This window comes from Salmo salar, chromosome ssa18 (genome assembly GCF_905237065.1).
Source record: "Salmo salar chromosome ssa18, Ssal_v3.1, whole genome shotgun sequence".
NCBI classification, from domain to species: Eukaryota; Metazoa; Chordata; class Actinopteri; order Salmoniformes; family Salmonidae; genus Salmo; species Salmo salar.
The window spans coordinates 58,188,395-58,206,990 of record NC_059459.1 but is presented as its reverse complement, the minus strand read 5'-3'; the positions used below and the strand labels follow the sequence as shown (position 1 = coordinate 58,206,990).

At 43.0% G+C, this 18,596-nt stretch overlaps 1 protein-coding gene across 2 annotated transcripts in view; it reads right to left on the bottom strand.

The window, feature by feature from the left end:
- The window catches only part of LOC100136445 (solute carrier family 2, facilitated glucose transporter member 4), a 41,424-nt gene extending 23,113 nt beyond the window's left edge, over positions 1-18,311 (bottom strand). Inside the window, exons 1-2 of one of the 2 annotated variants that reach the window (XM_014155686.2) lie at positions 17,835-18,311; positions 11,734-11,829 (exon numbers count right to left, since the gene is read on the bottom strand). In XM_014155686.2, the coding sequence (XP_014011161.1) occupies positions 11,734-11,829; positions 17,835-18,017 (279 nt within the window). In that variant the 5' untranslated portion in view covers positions 18,018-18,311. Of the gene's footprint in view, positions 1-11,733; positions 11,830-15,568; positions 15,889-17,834 lie in introns of those variants that run through there. The other variant, XM_014155688.2, reaches the window with a different exon arrangement.
- Positions 18,312-18,596: the final 285 nt, after the last annotated feature.

Here is an 18,596-nt window from a genome sequence, read left to right as displayed (position 1 = left end):
GACACTTCCGATCCCCAGCGACATGGTCACCCCAACAGTTAACACACACAACCTTATCCACTGAAACTACACAATCTTCTGTCCCTTGCCCTCCTGCACACTTCCCACATCTTGGAATCTCCTTCCTACACACTGACATGACCATAAACATGGCACCTGAAACAACACAGTGGATTCAGCACAAAAGCTCCAACAGGATAACTGATATATCCTAACATAACTTTAATTAATCAGTTGGATGGGCATTTGATTTCTATAGGCGGCAAGTTTTTTTCTCACGGGACTTCCTGTTGCAGCAAACCGTTCGCCCAGTCAATGTGCAGGGGTTCAGGTTATTCAAGTTATTTTGTAGGTAGGGGTAAAGTGACTATGTATAGATAATAAACAGTGAGTAGCAGCAGTGTAAAAACAAAGGGGGGGGGGGGCATTTGATTAATTGTTCAGCAGTCTTATGGCTTGGGTGTAGAAGCTGTTAGGGAGTCTTTTGGTCCTAGACTTCACGCTCCAATGCCGCTTGCCGTGCGATAGCAGAGAGAACCGACTATGACTTGGGTGACTGGAGTCTTTGACAATTATTTGTTTTTATTTTCTCTGTCTTTGAACGTAAACAGGGTTTCCCGGTCGGAATATTATCGCTTTTTTACGAGAAAAATGGCATAAAAATGTATTTTAAACAGCGGTTGACATGCTTCGAAGTACGGTAATGGAATATTTAGAATCTTTTGTCACGAAACGCGTCGGGCGCGTCATCCTTCTTTACCCTTCGGATAGTGTCTTGAATGCACGAACAAAACAGAGGATATTTGAACATAACTATGGATTATTTTGAACCAAACCAACATTTGTTATTGAAGTAGAAGTCCTGGGAGTGCATTCTGACGAAGAACAGCAAAGGTAATCAAATTTTTCTAATAGTAAATCGGAGTTTGGTGAGGGCCAAACTTGGTGGGTGTCAAATTAGCTAGCCGTGATGGCTGGGCTATCTACTCAGAATATTGCAAAATGTGCTTTTGCCGAAAAGCTATTTTAAAATCGGACATAGCGATTGCATAAAGGAGTTCTGTATCTATAATTCTTAAAATAATTGTTATGTTTTTTGTGAACGTTTATCGTGAGTAATTTAGTAAATTCACCGGAAGTTTGCGGTGGGTATGCTAGTTCTGAACGTCACATGCTAATGTAAAAAGCTGGTTTTTGATATAAATATGAACTTGATTGAACAAAACATGCATGTATTGTATAACATAATGTCCTAGGATTGTCATCTGATGAAGATCATCAAAGGATAGTGCTGCATTTAGCTGTGGTTTGGGTTTATGTGACATTATATGCTAGCTTGAAAAATGGGTGTCTGATTATTTCTGGCTGGGTACTCTGCTGACATAATCTAATGTTTTGCTTTCGTTGTAAAGCCTTTTTGAAATCGGACAGTGTGGTTAGATTAACGAGAGTCTTGTCTTTAAAATGATGTAAAATAGTCATACGTTTGAGAAATTGAAGTAATAGCATTTCTAAGGTATTTGAATAACGCGCCACGGGATTCCACTGGCTTTTGAGTAGGTGGGACGATTTCGTCCCACATACCCTAGAGAGGTTAAACAGCTCGTTGAGTGTGGTCTTAGTGCCAGCATTGGTTTGTGGTGGTAAATAGACAGTTTCAAATAATATAGATGAGAACTCTCTTGGTAGATAGTGTGGTCTACAGCTTATCATGAAGTACTCTACCTCAGGTGAGCAATACCTCGAGACTTCTTTAAAATTAGAAATCGCGCAACAGCTGTTATTTACAAATAGAAACACATTCTCGCCCCTCGTCTTACCAGACATAGCTTCTCTGTCAAGCCGATGCACGGAATACCCAGCCAGCTCTATAGTATCCGTTCAGCCACGACTCAATGAAACAGAAGATATTATAGTTTTTAATGTCCCGTTGGTAGGATAGTCTTAATCGTAGATCATCCATTTTAGTTTCCAGTGATTGCACATTGGCCAATAGTACGGATGGTAGTGGCAGTTTACTCATACATAAGTATTCAGACCCTTTACTCAGTACTTTGTTGAAGCACCTTTGGCAGTGATTACAGCCTAGAGTCTTCTTGGGTATGAATTTGGGGAGTTTCACCCATTCTTCTCTGCAGATCCTCTCAAGCTCTGACAGATTGGATGGGGAGCGTCGCTGCACAGCTATTTTTAGGTCTCTCCAGAGATGTTTGATCGGGTTCAAGTCGGGCTCTGGCTGGGCCACACAAGGACATTCAGAGACTTCTCTCGAAGGCACTCCTGCATTGACTTGGCTGTGTGCTTAGGGTCACTGTCCTGTTGGAAGGTGAACCTTCGCCCTAGTCTGAGGTCCTGAGCACTCTGGACCAGGTTTTCATCAAGGATCTCTCCGTACTTTGCTCCGTTCATCTTTCCCTCGATCCTGACTAGTCTCCCAGTCACTGCAGCTGAAAAACATCCCCACAGCACCACCATGCTTCACCTTAGTGATGGTGCCAGATTTCCTCCAGACATGACGCTTAGCATTCAGGCCAAAAAGTTAAATCATAGTTTCATCAGACCAAAGAATCTTGTTTCTCGTGGTCTGAGTCCTTTAGGTGCCTTTTGGCAAAATCCAAGCGGGCTGTCATGTGCCTTTTACTGAGGGGTGGCTTCCATCTGGCCACTCAACCATAAAGGCGTGATTGGTGGAGTGCTGCAGAGATGCTCTCCCATCTCCACAGAGGGACTCTAGAGCTCCGTCAGAGTGACCATCGGGTTCTTGGTCACCTCCCTCCAATGAAGTTGCAGAAACATCTCAAGGATGGTCAATGGAAACAGGATGCGCCTGAGCTCAATTTCGAGTCTCATAGCAAAGGATCTGAAGACTTATGTAAATACGGTATTTCTGTTTTTATTTATAATACATTTGCACAGATAAAAAAAAAAAACTGTTTTGATTCCTCATTATGGGGTATTGTGTGTAGATTGATGAGATTATTATAATTTTTTAATCCATTTTAGAATAAGGCTGTAACGTAACAAAATGTGGAAAAAGTTAAGGGATCTGAATACTTTCCGAATGCACTGTTTGTAGCCCATGTATCTGATACTGTCTGGCCAGAAAAAAGTATGACATGCCATACTCCTTTTTGTCCAGACAGCATCAGATACATGGTCTACACATACTGAGGCAGAGGAGCGCTGTTTCACTAGCTCGGATGCTTTATCTGAGATTGATGCTTCTTTCTGTCGGCGCGGGTCTCGGTCAAATAAATGATCAATATTTCAATATTTCGACCTCATGGTGCCATGGCAACAGTAAGCATGTTTTAGTCATCCTAAAGGTATTAATTCCCAGATCAGCTCTTAAATTCCCAGATCAGCTCCTATGTGATAACTCACTCACGCTGTTCTCAGACCAGGCTCTGCCCTTTATCAGATGAAACAATGAGACCAGGCTTAGGTGGGTAGAATCAAGGGGACGTCTGTGTAAATGTCAACTCACTTTATTCCCTCACGTGCCCCTCTCAGACTCTACATCGATAAAACCCTTCAAATTAAAACCTGTCACAGGTATATTTACAGCCATCAGCATGTTCAACTAAATGTGAGATGGAACATTGAAATGCTGTTGAGATGCTTAACCTTCTCACCCAGTTGTGAAATGTGTAACAATTAGGTCAGCTATTGGCTTAGGGCCATGGTTCTAGCTCATTCATACAAAGTAACTAGCTACATTTCAGTGAACATTACCCAGCTAGCACATTTGGTTCGTTGGAAGTTATGGAATGTATGTTTTTGGTTGTGAGAACGAAGCCAAACGTTTCCTGACCGGTAAAATGTAAAGTTTTTTAAACGTTCTGAGAACGGAAGTTAACATTTTGCCTGTTGTGTATTAATATTCTAGTTTTGTCCCTTTAGGGCACCTGTAACCCCCCCTTGCTTACCTACGTTAAAAACGCTTGGAATGTGAAAGGCAACCATCCAGCATTGCTAGGACGCACATGGCTGGAAAAGATCAAACTAAACTGGCAGAAAATTTACATGGTTGCAAAAGAGGACACAAACCTACAAGGGATATTGAGGAAACACACGGATGTGTTCAAAGGAGACCTTGGCAGTATGAAGGACATAACAGTTAAACTGACCGTGAAACCAGACAGCAAGCCAAAATGCTTCAAAGCTAGACCTGTCCCATACGCCATAAAACCAAAAGTTGAAATTGAGCTAAACAGACTAGTCGAGAGTGGAGTATTGGATCCAGTGAATGTTAGTGAAAGGGCTACACCTGTTGTTCCAGTCATAAAAAAAGATGGATCACTCAGACTTGGTGGTGATTTCAAAGTCACCATTAACCCAGTCTTGACTGCTGAAAAATATCCACTACCCCTCACTGACGACCTCTTTTCTGGTTTAGCTGGAGGACAAAAATTCAGTAAGATAGACTTATGTCAGGCCTATCTACAGATGCATGTGGACCAAGAGTCACAAGAACTGTTGACCATAGTGACTCACAAAGGACTGTACAGGTACCGGAGGCTTCCTTTTGGAATTACTTCAGCTCCGGCCTTGTTTCAGAGAGCTATGGACCAGATACTGAGCGGGCTCACTGGGGTCCAATGTTACCTCGATGATCTACTCATCACCGGCAAAGACGAGCAGGAGCACCTGAGAAACCTGAACGCTACACTACAGAGATTGGAGGAGTACGGTCTGAGGGTCCGGGAAGGCCAAATGCGAGTTTTTCCGGCCCTCTGTTGAGTACCTGGGCCACGTCATCGACAGTTCGGGGCTCCACAAGGCGCCATCGAAGGTGAAGGCTGTTGTGGAAGCTCCATCCCCACAGAACGTGAGTCAACTGAGATCATTCTTAGGACTACTGACATACTACGCAAAGTTTGTGCCAAACCTAGCTAACATGTTAAAGCCACTGCATGAACTTTTGAACAAAACCAAACAGTGGAAGTGGACAGACAGATGTGAGGAGGCATTCAAGAAAGCGAAAACAGCCTTAGCTCAGTCAGAGGCCCTAACCCACTTCAACCCCAACTTGCCATTACAGTTGGCATGTGATGCATCGCCTTATGGCGTTGGTGCAGTTGTCTCACACATCATGCCATCAGGTGAAGAAAGGCCAATTGCTTTCGCATCACGGACCTTAAGTAAAGCCGAGAGCAATTATGCACAGATAGAGCGTGAAGCACTCGCCATTGTGTTTGGAGTTAAGAAATTTCATCAGTTTCTGTTTGGCCGACAATTCACACTGCTGACGGACCATAGACCCCTCACCTCCATCTTTGGTCCCCACACCGGCATTCCGTCGCTTGCAGCCAGCCGCATGCAGCGATGGGCGTTATTGTTATCTGCTCACCAGTACGATATCAAGTACAGAAGGTCTGAGCAGCACTGCAATGCAGACGGCCTCTCAAGGCTTCCCTTACCTGTCGCACACACTGAGCACTCCCAGGCTGAAATCTTCTACTTCAAGGAAGTGACGAACGCCCCAGTTACATCTGTCCAAGTGAAAAAGTTCACCCACACTGATCCAGTGATGTCTGAGGTCGTGGACATTGTCACTCGTGGAAAAGAAGGAGAGATGTCGGACAGCCTACAACCTTACCTAGTGAGGAGAAACGAGCTCACAGTTCAGTTCGGATGCTTGCTATGGGGTTTTCGAGTCATCATACCGCCGCCACTGAGAAGGCAGGTGCTTGAAGAACTCCATTCAGGGCACTGTGGCATGGTGCGAATGAAGGAGATTGCACGCAGCTACTTTTGGTGGCCAGGTCTGGACGCAGCTATCGAAGACAAGGTCAAGTCATGTTCTGCATGTCAAAAGATGAGGAACATGCCTCAGCTAGCGCCACTACACCCATGGGACTTCCCAGAGGAGCCTTGGCAGCGAGTTTACATAGACTATGCAGGCCCACTGGAGGATCGTATGTTCTTAGTCGTAGTTGACGCACACAGCAAATGGCCTGAGGTCACAGTGATGAAGAGCACCTCAGCGGAGAGAACCATCGAAGAGCTACGGTCAATCTTCAGTCGCTTCGGCTTGACAACGCAACTCGTTAGTGATAATGGCCCCCAACTGGTGTCTGAAGAGTTCCGGTCATTCATGGAAGCAAATGGAATTCAGCACATCAAGTCAGCGCCGTATCACCCTGCAACGAACGGCCTTGCTGAAAGGTTTGTCCAAACGATGAAGCAAGCTTTAAAATCCTCACAAGGGAACAGCTCCCTCAATCGGCGTCTAAACACCTTCCTGTTAACCTACAGAAACACTCCCCACGCTACAACCAAAGTGGCACCTGCGTCAGCCATGATGAAAAGACAGCTTCACATGCGACTCAACCTCCTGAGATCTCCAAAGACGAAACAGGTTGTACAGACACAACAGAGAGCACAGGTGGAGAGACGGAGCAAAGCAAAAGACAGAAGCTTCATAGCTGGAAAGAGAGTTCTTGCTCGGAACTACTGCAAAGGTCCAAAGTGGATACCAGCCACAGTGGTTGCACAAACAGGGCCTGTGTCCTACACAGTTCACACACCGGAAAACATCATCTGGAGGAGACACGTGGATCAACTGTTGCCAGGAACCAACCTCAGAGAGGACTCATGTCAAGTGACAAACCAAGATCAGCTACTGGAGACCTACCATGACTACAAGCTATCACCTGAACATCCACTGCAGCAACCTACAAATGTGGAAAGTGCTCCAGACTCAACTGAACCAGTCAGAGTGCCTACTCAGGGTACTGTTGCACCCCAGTCTGGGCATACACCATCACCACTCAGACTCATAGATAATGTGACTGTAGACTCACCTGTATGTCGTCATTACCCTGCAAGAGAAAGACGACCCCCTGACAGGTTGACTATTTAGTTCAGACTAACCTCCGACATTGGGGCAGAATACACCCCAGGGTTAAGTCTGGGGACTGAGGCAGTCTACCCTCTATCCCTAGTTTAGAAAGGGTTATTCTGAAATATTATATTAAAAAGAAAACAATAGGCAAAACAGTGAATATTAACTTTTTCCTTATGAGTCATCAAAGGTAAAGGGGGAGGAATATGTTGTGTATTAATATTCTAGTTTTGTCCCTTTAGTGCACCTGTAACCCCCCTTGCTTACCTACGTTAAAAACGCTTGGAATGTTCTTCCTGTGAAACACATTAAACAATGCCCACATTAATTTCTACTCCCATCTCATGTCCTGTCCTTATATTAGTTGTATAAGTAATACAGTGTGCTATACAACATTGCCTGTTCTGGGAACATTTATTTTTAGGTTGCAGGGAGGATCTGAAAACGTTTTACTCTGGTTCCTTAAGTCTTCCTGTGAGGTTTTATTAACGCTCTGAGAACAGAAATGATAGGTTATTGAATAACTTCCATAAAACTTCACTGAATGTTTCAATAAGACCTGTAATAACATTGCTAGCTTATTTTGGGTTAACTGTTTTGAACTCCAAGCACAGTTAGGACACATGGTAAATGTATTTCCTTAGGCATTTAATCATGCAAACACATTTCTTTTTTATTGTGACATGGCATCAATGAGATTCAAATGTATAATCTTCTGTTCTCTATCCATAGAATTAGTCCTCTGCACCACCAGGATGGAGCTAGCATAGCATGTTTTTGTACACATACAAAGCTGTTAATTTGAGTCTAATAAAACAGAGTCCATTTCATAGGAAACAAAGCACAAATTAAGATCAGGTGTTGCCAATTAGTGGGTGCAGCCAACACAGCTGAACACACTTAACGTTCTTGGAACAATTTGAGAACATGACTTTAAATAGAACCATGAGGAAACCTGTAGGAAACACTATTCTGAAGTACTGAAATTCCCACAGAAGAATGTTGTTTCTTAACGCTCTCTGAGCTATTTTAAAACATTCCCAATTTCAAACCAGTTGGAGAACATTCCAAGAACATTAGCAAAATGTAAATTAAATATAACCATGTTTGAACTTTTAGGAATTTAAGGAACTTTTTAGTTCCTTAAATGTGCTGAGAATGTACCAAAGCCAAGCGACTATCATGCACCATTCCCAGAAAGTTGAGGGAAGGTTGTATTCAAAACCACCAAAGGACAACCACGCTCTCACGAAGTTCTAAGAAATATATGGTTCTCAGAACATTATGTGCTAGCTGGGATGTTCATGCAGGAGCTACAGACTCCAGTAGAAAGAGCTAAGCCAACTGTCTTCCATGATGAAAAGGCAAGATGAAGCTAACAGATATGGCAGCTCTGCTTCTAGTGCCTAAGTAACTTTGCAGTATTTAGTTATTTCTTACATTATTAGCCCAGAATTGTTTTTGTGTTATTACATACAGCCGGAAAGAACTTTGGGATATCAGAGCGGCAGTAACTCACCAGAATTACGACCAGAAATACGACTTTTCCAAATTGGATCATTTGTTCGCACCCCCCAGGGCAATTAAAGTTATTCCAGAGGCTGCTCCAAAACACCGCCGGCAGAGAAGAGGTATTCAGAGTAGACTTCTAGTCCGACTCGGTAGGCGGGCACACCATCCACCACTTCCGAGTATATTACTCGCTAATGTTCAGTCTCTGGATAATAAAGTAGACGAGCTCAGGGCTAGGATCTCCTTCCAGAGAGACATCAGGGATTGTAACATACTCTGTTTCACGGAAACATTGTTCTCTCGGTATATAATGTTCCAGTTCATACTGCCAGCTGGGTTCTCAGTACATCGCACAGACATGAATAAAGAACTCTCCAGGAAGAAAAAAGGCAGGGGTGTATGTTCCATGATTAACTACTCATGGTGTGATTGTGATAACATACAGAAACTCAAGTCCTTTTGTTCACCCGACCTAGAATACCTCACAATCAAATGCCGACCATATTTTTACCTCCCAAGAGAATTCTCTTTGGTTATAGTCACAGCGTGTATATTCCCCCTCAAGCCGATACCACAACGGCCCTCAAAGAACTACACTGGACTTTATGCAAACTGGAAACCACATATCCTGAGGCCGCATTTATCGTAGCTGGGGATTTTAACAAAGCTAATTTGAGGAAAAAGCTACCGAAGATCTATCAACACATTGATGGTAGTACTCACGCTGGAAAAACATTGGACAACTGCTACTCAACTTCTTTTTCGAAATGCCTACAAGGCCTTCCCCTGCCCTCCCTTCGGCAAATCTGATCACGACTCCATTTTGCTCCTCCTTTCCTATAGGCAGAAACTCAAACAGGAAGTACCTGTGCTAAGGTCTATTCAATGCTGGTCTGACCAATCGGACCAATCCATGCTTCAAGATTATTTTGATCACGCGGACTGGGATATGTTCCAGGTAGCCTCTGAGAATAACATTGACAAATACACAGACACGGTGACTGAGTTAATCAGGAAGTGTATAGGAGATGTTGTACCCACTGTGGCTATTAAAACCTACCCAAACCAGAAACCGTGGATAGATGGAAGCATTCACGCAAAACTGAAAGCGCGAACCACAGCATTTAACCACGGCAAGGTGACTGGGAATATGGCAGAATACAAACAGAGTAGTTATTCCCTCCATAAGGCAATCAAACAGGCAAAACGTCAGTACAGAAACAAAGTGCAGTCACAATTCAACGGCTCAGACACAAGACGTATGTGGCAGGGTCTACAGACAATCACGGACTACAGAGAGAAAACCAGCCACTTCGTGGATACCGACGTCTTGCTTCCGGACAAGCTAAACACCTTCTTTGCCCACTTTGAGGATAACATAGTGCCACCGACGTGGCCCACTACCAAGGACTGTGGGTTCTCCTCTCGGTAGCCGTCTTGAGTAAGACGTTAAAGCTTGTTAACCCTCGCAAGGCTGCTAGCCCAGACGGCATCCCTAGCCGCGTCCTCAGACAATGCGCAGACCAGCTGGCTGGAGTGTTTACGGACATATTCAATCTCTCCCTATCCCAGTCTGCTGTCCCCACTTGCTTCAAGATGTCCACCATTGTTCCTGTACCCAAGAAAGCAAAGGTAACTGAACTAAATTACTATTGCCCCGTAACACTCACTTCTGTCATCATGAAGTGCTGTAAGAGGCTAGTTAAGGATCATATCGCCTCTACCTTACCTGACACCCTAGACCCACTTCAATTTGCTAACCGCCCTAATAGATCCACAGACGATGCAATCGCCATCGCACTGCACACTTCGCTATTCCATCTGGACAAGAGGAATACCTATGTAAGAATGCTGCTGTTCATTGACTATAGCTCAGCATACAACACCATAGTATCCTCCAAACTCATCATTAAGCTCAGGGCCCTGGGTCTGAACCCCGCCCTGTGATGGGCCGCCCCCAGGAGGTGAAGGTAGGAAAGAACACCTCCACTTCACTGATCCTCAACACAGGGGCCCCACAAGGGTGTGTGCTCAGCCCCCTCCTGTACTCCATGTTCACCTATGACTGCGTGGCCACGCATGCCTCCACCTCAATCATCAAGTTTGCAAACGACACAACAGTAGTAGGCCTGATTACCAACAATGACGAGACAGCCTACAAGGAGGAGGTGAGGGCCATGGGAGTGTAGTGCCAGGAAAATAACCTTTCACTCAATGTAAACAAAACAAAGCAGCTGATCGTGGACTTCAGGAAACAGCAAAGGGAGCACGCCACTATCCACATCGACGGGACCACAGTGGAGAAGGTGGAAAGCTTCAAGTTCTTCGGCGTAAACATCACTGACAATCTGAAATGGTCAACCCACACAGACAGTGTGGTGAAGGCGCAACAGCGTCTCTTCAACTTCAGGAGGCTGAAGAAAATTTGCCTTGGCCCCCAAAACCCTCACAAACTTTTACAGTTGCACAATTGAGAGCATCCTTTCGGGCTGTATCACCGCCAGGTACGGCAACTGCACAACTCACAACCACAGGGCTCTCCAGAGGGTGGTGCGGTGTGCCCAACGCATCACCGGGGGCAAACTACCTGCCCTCCAGGACACCTACAGCACCCGGTGTCACAGGAAGGCCAAAAAGATCATCAAGGACATCAACCACCCGTCCCACGGCCTGTTCACCCCGCTATCATCCAGAAGTCGAAATCAGTACAGGTGCATCAAAGCTGGGACCGAGAGACTGAAAAACAGCTTCTATCTCAAGGCTATCAGACTATTAAATCGACATCACTAGTCGGCTTCCTCCCGGTTACGCAACCCTTCACCTTAGAGGCTGCTGCCGTATATAAATTACTTGGAATCACTGGCCACTTTTATAATGGAACACTAGTCATTTTAATCATGTTTAAATAATGTTTACATACTGCTTTACTCATCACATATGTATATACTGTATTCTATTCTACTGTATTTTAGTCAATGTCACTCAAACATTGCTTGATCTAATATTTATATATTTCTTAATTCCATTCTTTAACTTTTAGATGTGTGTGTATTGTTGTGATTGTTAGATACTACTGCACTGTTGGCATTTCGCTACCCCCGCAATAACATCTGCTAAATATGTATATGTCACCAATAACATTTGATTTGATACCAAACATGCCCCCTGACAACATTGTAATTGGGATTCTATTAGAATTTAACGGTCTTGAATGTACTGTAACTTTTGGTGCCAAAGTGGGCCTGATTTTGCCAGAATCTGTATATCTATGGCACTGGTTAAAGGGAAAACTAGTATGTTGCTGGAGATAATAAATATGAGGTTAAAAAGTGGTGGAATTCCCCTTTAATGAAATTGCAAGTTGGTCTTACCTTCTGAGGTGCATTGATGACGCCGATATTGTATCCAAACTGAAAGGAGCCCAATACAGCAGTGAACACCGAGAGAGCAAGGGTTCCAGTCACTGTCTGTAGTGGACACACACAAGAGGAAGACAACACCTCTGTTATCATGGTGGAATTGTGTGGTTGTTAGCAGAGCCATATATTTAGATGTAAATATGTCTCTGGTTGTTCATAAAGGGAAACAAGGACTGTGGGATTGTGCCCATTGGAGAGGGATATAGAGAGGATGGATAACCTAGAAAGGCATGGATTGTTGCAAAACAACCTAACCCCCCCAGACACACACGCAACAGCCTCTCTAATATCCACTATTTATAACTGTGATACTAATGAGAAAGGATATTTCTAGCTGTGTCCAGGACTTAACTGTGTATTGGGTGATTGGGTGACTGAACGCTGAGTTCCATCCTAGATCCCGTCTAGGTTGAAGATGACAATATATATACAGTATATATAAAGTATATTTTCGTTCTATGTTCCCATCAGCCCACAGGCACCTGTTGCCATGGTGACTGACAGCTTGGGGCTCTGGGAGAGACTGACCAGGCTTTCCTAGTGCTTACATCTGTTTACCTTCAACCCAGCAAGCTGACTGGCTACAGCAGCCTTCCCAACATACCACTGAATTCACAATAGTTAAACATGGGCTGTAATACACAGTTACTTAGTTCTTATCCGATATTAACTAGATAGGGTTGACAGTTTTCTTCTCCAAAAATGTTATCAATATGTATGTTATTAATGAAAACATATACATGGTGTTCACTGTTATGTTTTATTTAAACTATACAAGACTGTGCAAAGCATTTCCCCTCTGAGGACATCATTCTATTCTATTCTATGCTATTCTGAAAAATGGTAGAATGGTTCATTAATAAATGTCCCAATGTGTGTGCATATCACATTAGAATCCTACACCTGGTTGAGTTTGTGTCGGAGGTGTGTCTGTCTGTGTTGCTGTGACATGATGACCTTGCAGTGTTGAGTACCCAGATAGGGCGTGTTTTGGCAACATAAAAGCAAAACAAAGGTAAAGTGTGTGCATGTGTTTGTCTAAGCAGTGGCGTAAAGCAACCAAGTAAAAATACTTTGAAGTACTTAAGTTGTTTTTTGGGGTATCTGTACTTTACTTCTTATATTTTTGACAACTTTTACTTTTACTCCAGTACATTCCTAAAGAAAATATGTACTTTTTACTCCCATATAGTTTCCCTGACACCAAAAAGTACTTGTTACATTTCGAATGCTTAGCAGGACAGGAAAATGGTACAATTTACACACTTATCAAGAAAGAACATGTGGTCATCCCTACTGCCTCTGATCTGGCGGACTAACTAAACACAAATGCTTAGTTTGTAAATGATTTCTGAGTGTGGCTCTGGCTATCCGTAAATAAAAAAGTAAATTGTGCCGTCTGGTTTGCTTAATATATTGAATTGATTTATAGCATTTACTTTCACTTTTGATACTTAAGTATATTTTAACAATTCCATTTGCTTTTGATACTTAAGTACATTTAAAAACAAATAATTTTAGTCTTTTACTCAAGTAGAATTTTACTGGGTGACTTTGCACTTCTGCTTGAGTCATTTTCTATTTAGGTATCTTTACTTTTACTCAAGTATGACAATTGGGTACTTTTTCTGTGTGTGTGTGTGTTAGTGTTTGTGTTTGTGCTAAAAAGGCCCTTATCGACCATGATTGACCTGCCAACGAACCAATCGCTGCTCCAGTGTGTCTTCTAATTACCTTGCTGGGGCCCGCCTACTGGGCGTGGCTAATCTGATCAAGTGAGGGATATAGACACATGGGAGCAGAGCTAGCAATAAAGAAGTGTTTGCTGTGTAAAATAGTGTAAGTAGCTATATTTGAGTTGATAGTCAAGTTTGTTTTGCAGGGATTGATGTTTGTACTTGTTTGTGTGCTAGGCTAATCATTTGGTAACATGACCTGCCTAGCCTGCTACATGTTTGTAGCCCACTGCGAATCATAATGATGGGGGCTGTTCAGTCTGATGCCATTGTCTCACACTTTGGCCCTTATTGTGCAGATATAGTGCATCATTTACTGGGATAATTGTATGCTACAATGATGGTGCCTTTCCCACATGTTGGTTATTTCCAGGCCCAGTGCTTGATCTGAGTCATATAGCATACCTGGCTAATGCTAGCTTCAGACCCTACCTGGGTCTGTTTACTATTTAACCATAATGTTTGTGATTCAGGCACTGCAATATTATGCATATTTTATCTTTATAGTGTGCAACTGAGAACATTATTCAGTTTAACTTGTGATACAGTAGTGAGTATACATGTATGCCTAATTGCCTTGTATAGCCTAACTTTTCATGTTTAATTTAGATTTCCATTCCTCTTCCCTCCTAGAAACCACACACCCTGTTGTATAAGTATCCAAAGTGAAATGGAGTGCCTTGTGGTGACAAAAGAAACTTGTCCTGACAGCCTTTGGCTCTGTTGCCCGACATCCCTGTGGTCCTTCACACATCCCTGAATCTAGTGTTTAGTAGAGGTTGTCCAGACCCTTTCTGTTTTTTTGTGTGCCCGAGAGACCCACATTGTACAACAACAAAAAAAGAACCTAAGGGTCGTGTTCCATTTCACTTCATAGAATGGGCTTTACAACATTTCAACTGTAGCCTACATATGTAGAACATATTGGGAAATACATATTGGGAAAGAAATGGGCTGATGTTAAGACATTGTTTTCATTGTCTACAATTCTATGAAGTGCATTTTCATGATGTTCATCTTATAAATTTTTCCACAAACTATGACCAGGAAGAAAAATACAAAGACGCTGCAATTCTGATTATATTTTGGAATATATGTACTAGTTTAATAGTGTTTTTAGTATGAGCTGTGGTATGTAACACAAACCGGTGGAACTGGGTCACCTACCAACCCATATTCATCTCAGCCCTGACCTGTAAGCAGGTATCTCCTGGTCAAGGTCACTATAGGACAAATAAGGGCTCACATGTCCAAAATAAGGATCAACATTATGTTTTGACAATCTTCCTGAAAGAATGTTTGTTAGAGCCATATATTTAGAGGGTCTGGCCTACTTTTAGAATGTGAAAGACTAATTTTAGACATTCAGTTACATAGCATTATTTAAATATTCCCCATGTAGCGTTATTGGGGTTCTAAATGTAAATGCTCATGTTGCCGATTCTGATGGATGAATAGCAATTGTGATAATTATTCTAATAGCACAACGTTTCATTCGCGGAAATTAGTTAACATTTTTAATATTCCATATTTCACTGACAGTTGTCTGTGTTCTGATCATATCACATCTCAACATTCCACAGCTGCAAAGTGGTATTAGGCTAAAGTTAGTCACCATTTTCTCAGATGACATACATTTTTCAAAGGCGTTCATATGAACTAGTCATTTCGTCAGGTGTGGAAGAGTCAACCCTCACCTGCGATAAGAAAGTGAAAGGGGATGAGAACGAAGAGATAAAGAGGCAACTTTTAGCTGGGTGGAGATATCAATTAGCCTATTGTAAAAGTTCTTAATGGATCTCTAAAACGTGCATTGCGAAATGTAAACAATGTATGTATTTAATGGATTTTTACACTTTTATAGACTTTTTATGAACAAAATTTACACTTTCATTCACACATGCAGAGACATGGGTTAGGCTACTGAAAATCGGTCTCAATAGGCTTTAACCTATGCGTAAATTCTACTCCATGCATCAGAGGCTACTCATTGTTAGTGAGCATGAAAACATTTCATATTTTCTTATAAAAACGAGTAATGTTGACAATACCTCCCCTCCAAGTTGCTGAAACCCAGGCGGCATGGCTTTGACCGCGCGAGACACCAATTACAGTCCGTGACAGTTGTCCCGCTCCCCCACGCGCACTCCCAACTGGACACGACGTGAAAAACCTCACTTGGAATATGGACAATAAGCCTGGCACTTGTATTAAATGTTGACCGGTAAAGTCAAATCCAAGACAAGAATTGAAACAAGTGAAAAGCGACAAAGTTGCAATAGTTCAAAAGTGTAACTCTGCGTCTCCTCGCTTCGAAGTTTGTGGCGAGGCCGGGTCCACCTTGGATAGAATGACATTGGCGCACACCTCTCTTGGTATTTTCTAAATGTGGGGGGAAGGGGGGGGTGACTGGAGGGAGTTTCAGCCGTCACAGAGGTCGTCTTTTGCGGCAAGATGAAAGCAGGAGCTGTATTGACCTTATTCACCATTGGATGAAGTCAAGAGGAGTGTTATCTGTACGGAAAACGGCCACTGTGACTCCTACTAGCCCTTTCAGATTCCATAAGTCGCCTTTTAAATATTGGACATATGTAAGTATGTGAAAAAGGACCAATCGTGATGAATCATGCAATTGTTAAAAGCACTATAAAAAGTGCAGTAGGCTAGTTGGTCTAATTTTTAAGTATTCCCTAACGTTTTGCACCACCAAGAAGAATGGTTACAATTGGATTAAATGCAATTGAAGAAGATATTTCATTTTATTGATTAGATTGATTCCTGGCAGAAAAATATAAATCTATGAAAAAGGAACTGCCCAGATTTGTTGGCTCCTGAATTACCTGCAAAGGTTGAACGCCTGGACTTTTGGAGATGATATGGAACTCAAGCCAATGTCCATCACCACCAATCTGGACTTATGACTCAACACTTCTTCCGGACAGCCTGGGGCTTGTCTGCATTGGACTGGCTCCCATTGTCTGTATTTTCTGCGGTCCTAAATTCTTTTGCTATTTTAGAACACATGCCAAAGGGGTCATGCTCCCCACCAGTACACTGCAGCGAGCTCACCCCATCCAATACACCCCCCCAAATATGAATTCCCAAGGCAACAGGTGGGCCCTAAATTGGGAACATACCACTTGGGGACATACCACTTGGGGACAGCAAGCAGGTGTGGATTAGGTGTGTCTCAGAAGTGGTGGTGAGGGGCAAGGTAGGACCTGCCAAAAACAATGGAAAAATGTCTGGTCTAGACACAATCCAACTTGTGCTCTCCCTCACCCCCTGTGAACACACCCCCAACTCACACCACTCTCTCTTCCTCCTCACCCCTCCCCTCCCTCCATTCATCCCTCCCTCTCTCCCTTTATCTACTCTGATCTAAGGCACAGATTGAGAAAGAGGGGCTGAACCTGACACCACCTTCCAAAGCCAGGGCCCCAGGCCAGTGAATCATGTGTATGGCCCACACTAAATGAGGAAGAAACTCTATACCAGGAGAACAGTGGCCCAAGGACTCCAAACCACTAGACCACATAGCATGAGGGTATTAGGCATCCATGGACAGACACGCTGATGTATAATACCTGTTAAAACCAACTGAACTAGCCAAAACAAAGAGAAACTCTAGTTGTGAGTGTCAAAAATATATAGGGGGATGACGCACACACATACACACATCAGTAATTTGTAAATCAGGTGGTGCCAGAACAAAAAGTGTGCACGAGAGGTGGGTGACCTGGGGCTCTCTGAGGTACTGGAAAATCACCTTCATAATAAAGCATTGCATGCATTGCATATCATCGCATTTGTGTAGTGGTCTAGACTAGTGTCGTGACTTTACTTTCATTAATCTCATGACTGTTATTTATCTAATCAACTAACTATGTTTAATTGTTACCAGATTAAATTAATCATGTAACATGTAGGATTTGGGGCACCACGAGAGCGGTTCTTTAAAGAGTTACTATCTCCCGAATTAAACTCTAAAAGGTCTTTACCAATTATATCCATAAACACTTATTAATCATAACCTCGTATCATATCATCATTCTGAACAGTCGTAATCTCCTGCATCTGCAAAAACCCCAGCCTTGCATTTGATTCAGTTTCACACACATTGGTTTCATTAGTTATTTACTAGCTAACTAAATGGTAACACAGGAATACTTAATACATTAGAAACAGGTCCCTAGCGGACTGACACAATATGGCGGGCTTATTACAAAAGACATGGCTAGGGCGAGAGACAGAGACACTTAATGTTGGTACATTTTAGAAACTACACTCATAGTAATCATATACTTGCACACGAACCGCCGCCCGTTTGGAGTAAGAAATCATGAATTTATGTCTTGGTTCTTCGTGTATTTCTGTCGGAACCAGTCCTTCTTGGAAAGGGTGTTGGGCCTTTTCGCGGCACGCTTGTAAGGCTCCGATTGTCCAAAAGGGGTCCCCACCCATCTCATACTGTTGCTCTCCTCTGCAGTCGCCCGGCATCCGGTGACCCGCTGTGTAGTCAAGAAAAGAACTACAGAGCTCACTCTGTTTCCACTCGCTCTGGAAGATGATTCTTTAAAGATTGGCTAGCCAGCTGTGTTGATGGTTCTCAGTGGGGTGATGAGAGTAGCGCATTACGGTGATTTGAGAAGAGTAGTAGAATGGTCCCCCTTAAATTCGCTTTTCTAGATAATCAGGCATACCAGTGATTGTCTGGGATGTGACTCGTTTCTACCTCGTGTTCAGATTTTTGACTTCAAACCACTTTGGACGTGAGCTGCAGCTCAATGCCTTTCTGGTCTGATATGTTAATTCTTAACCCATCATTTTATACAGTTTGTTCAAAAGGGGCGGTTCGTGAGGCTGACACGCTCTCTGACCTCACTCAAGGGGGCGGTGACTACTTACTTGTACAAAGTTATAGAAACAATTTCCTCATATTTTAAGATCCCACCCCTCTCAACAAAAAATATTTTCATAATTCATACACAATGCATAGGATGGACACTTCACACATAGTGTGTATACTTTTCAAGTAACAGTACTTCCATTTATAACACTTTTTATGACATCACAAAA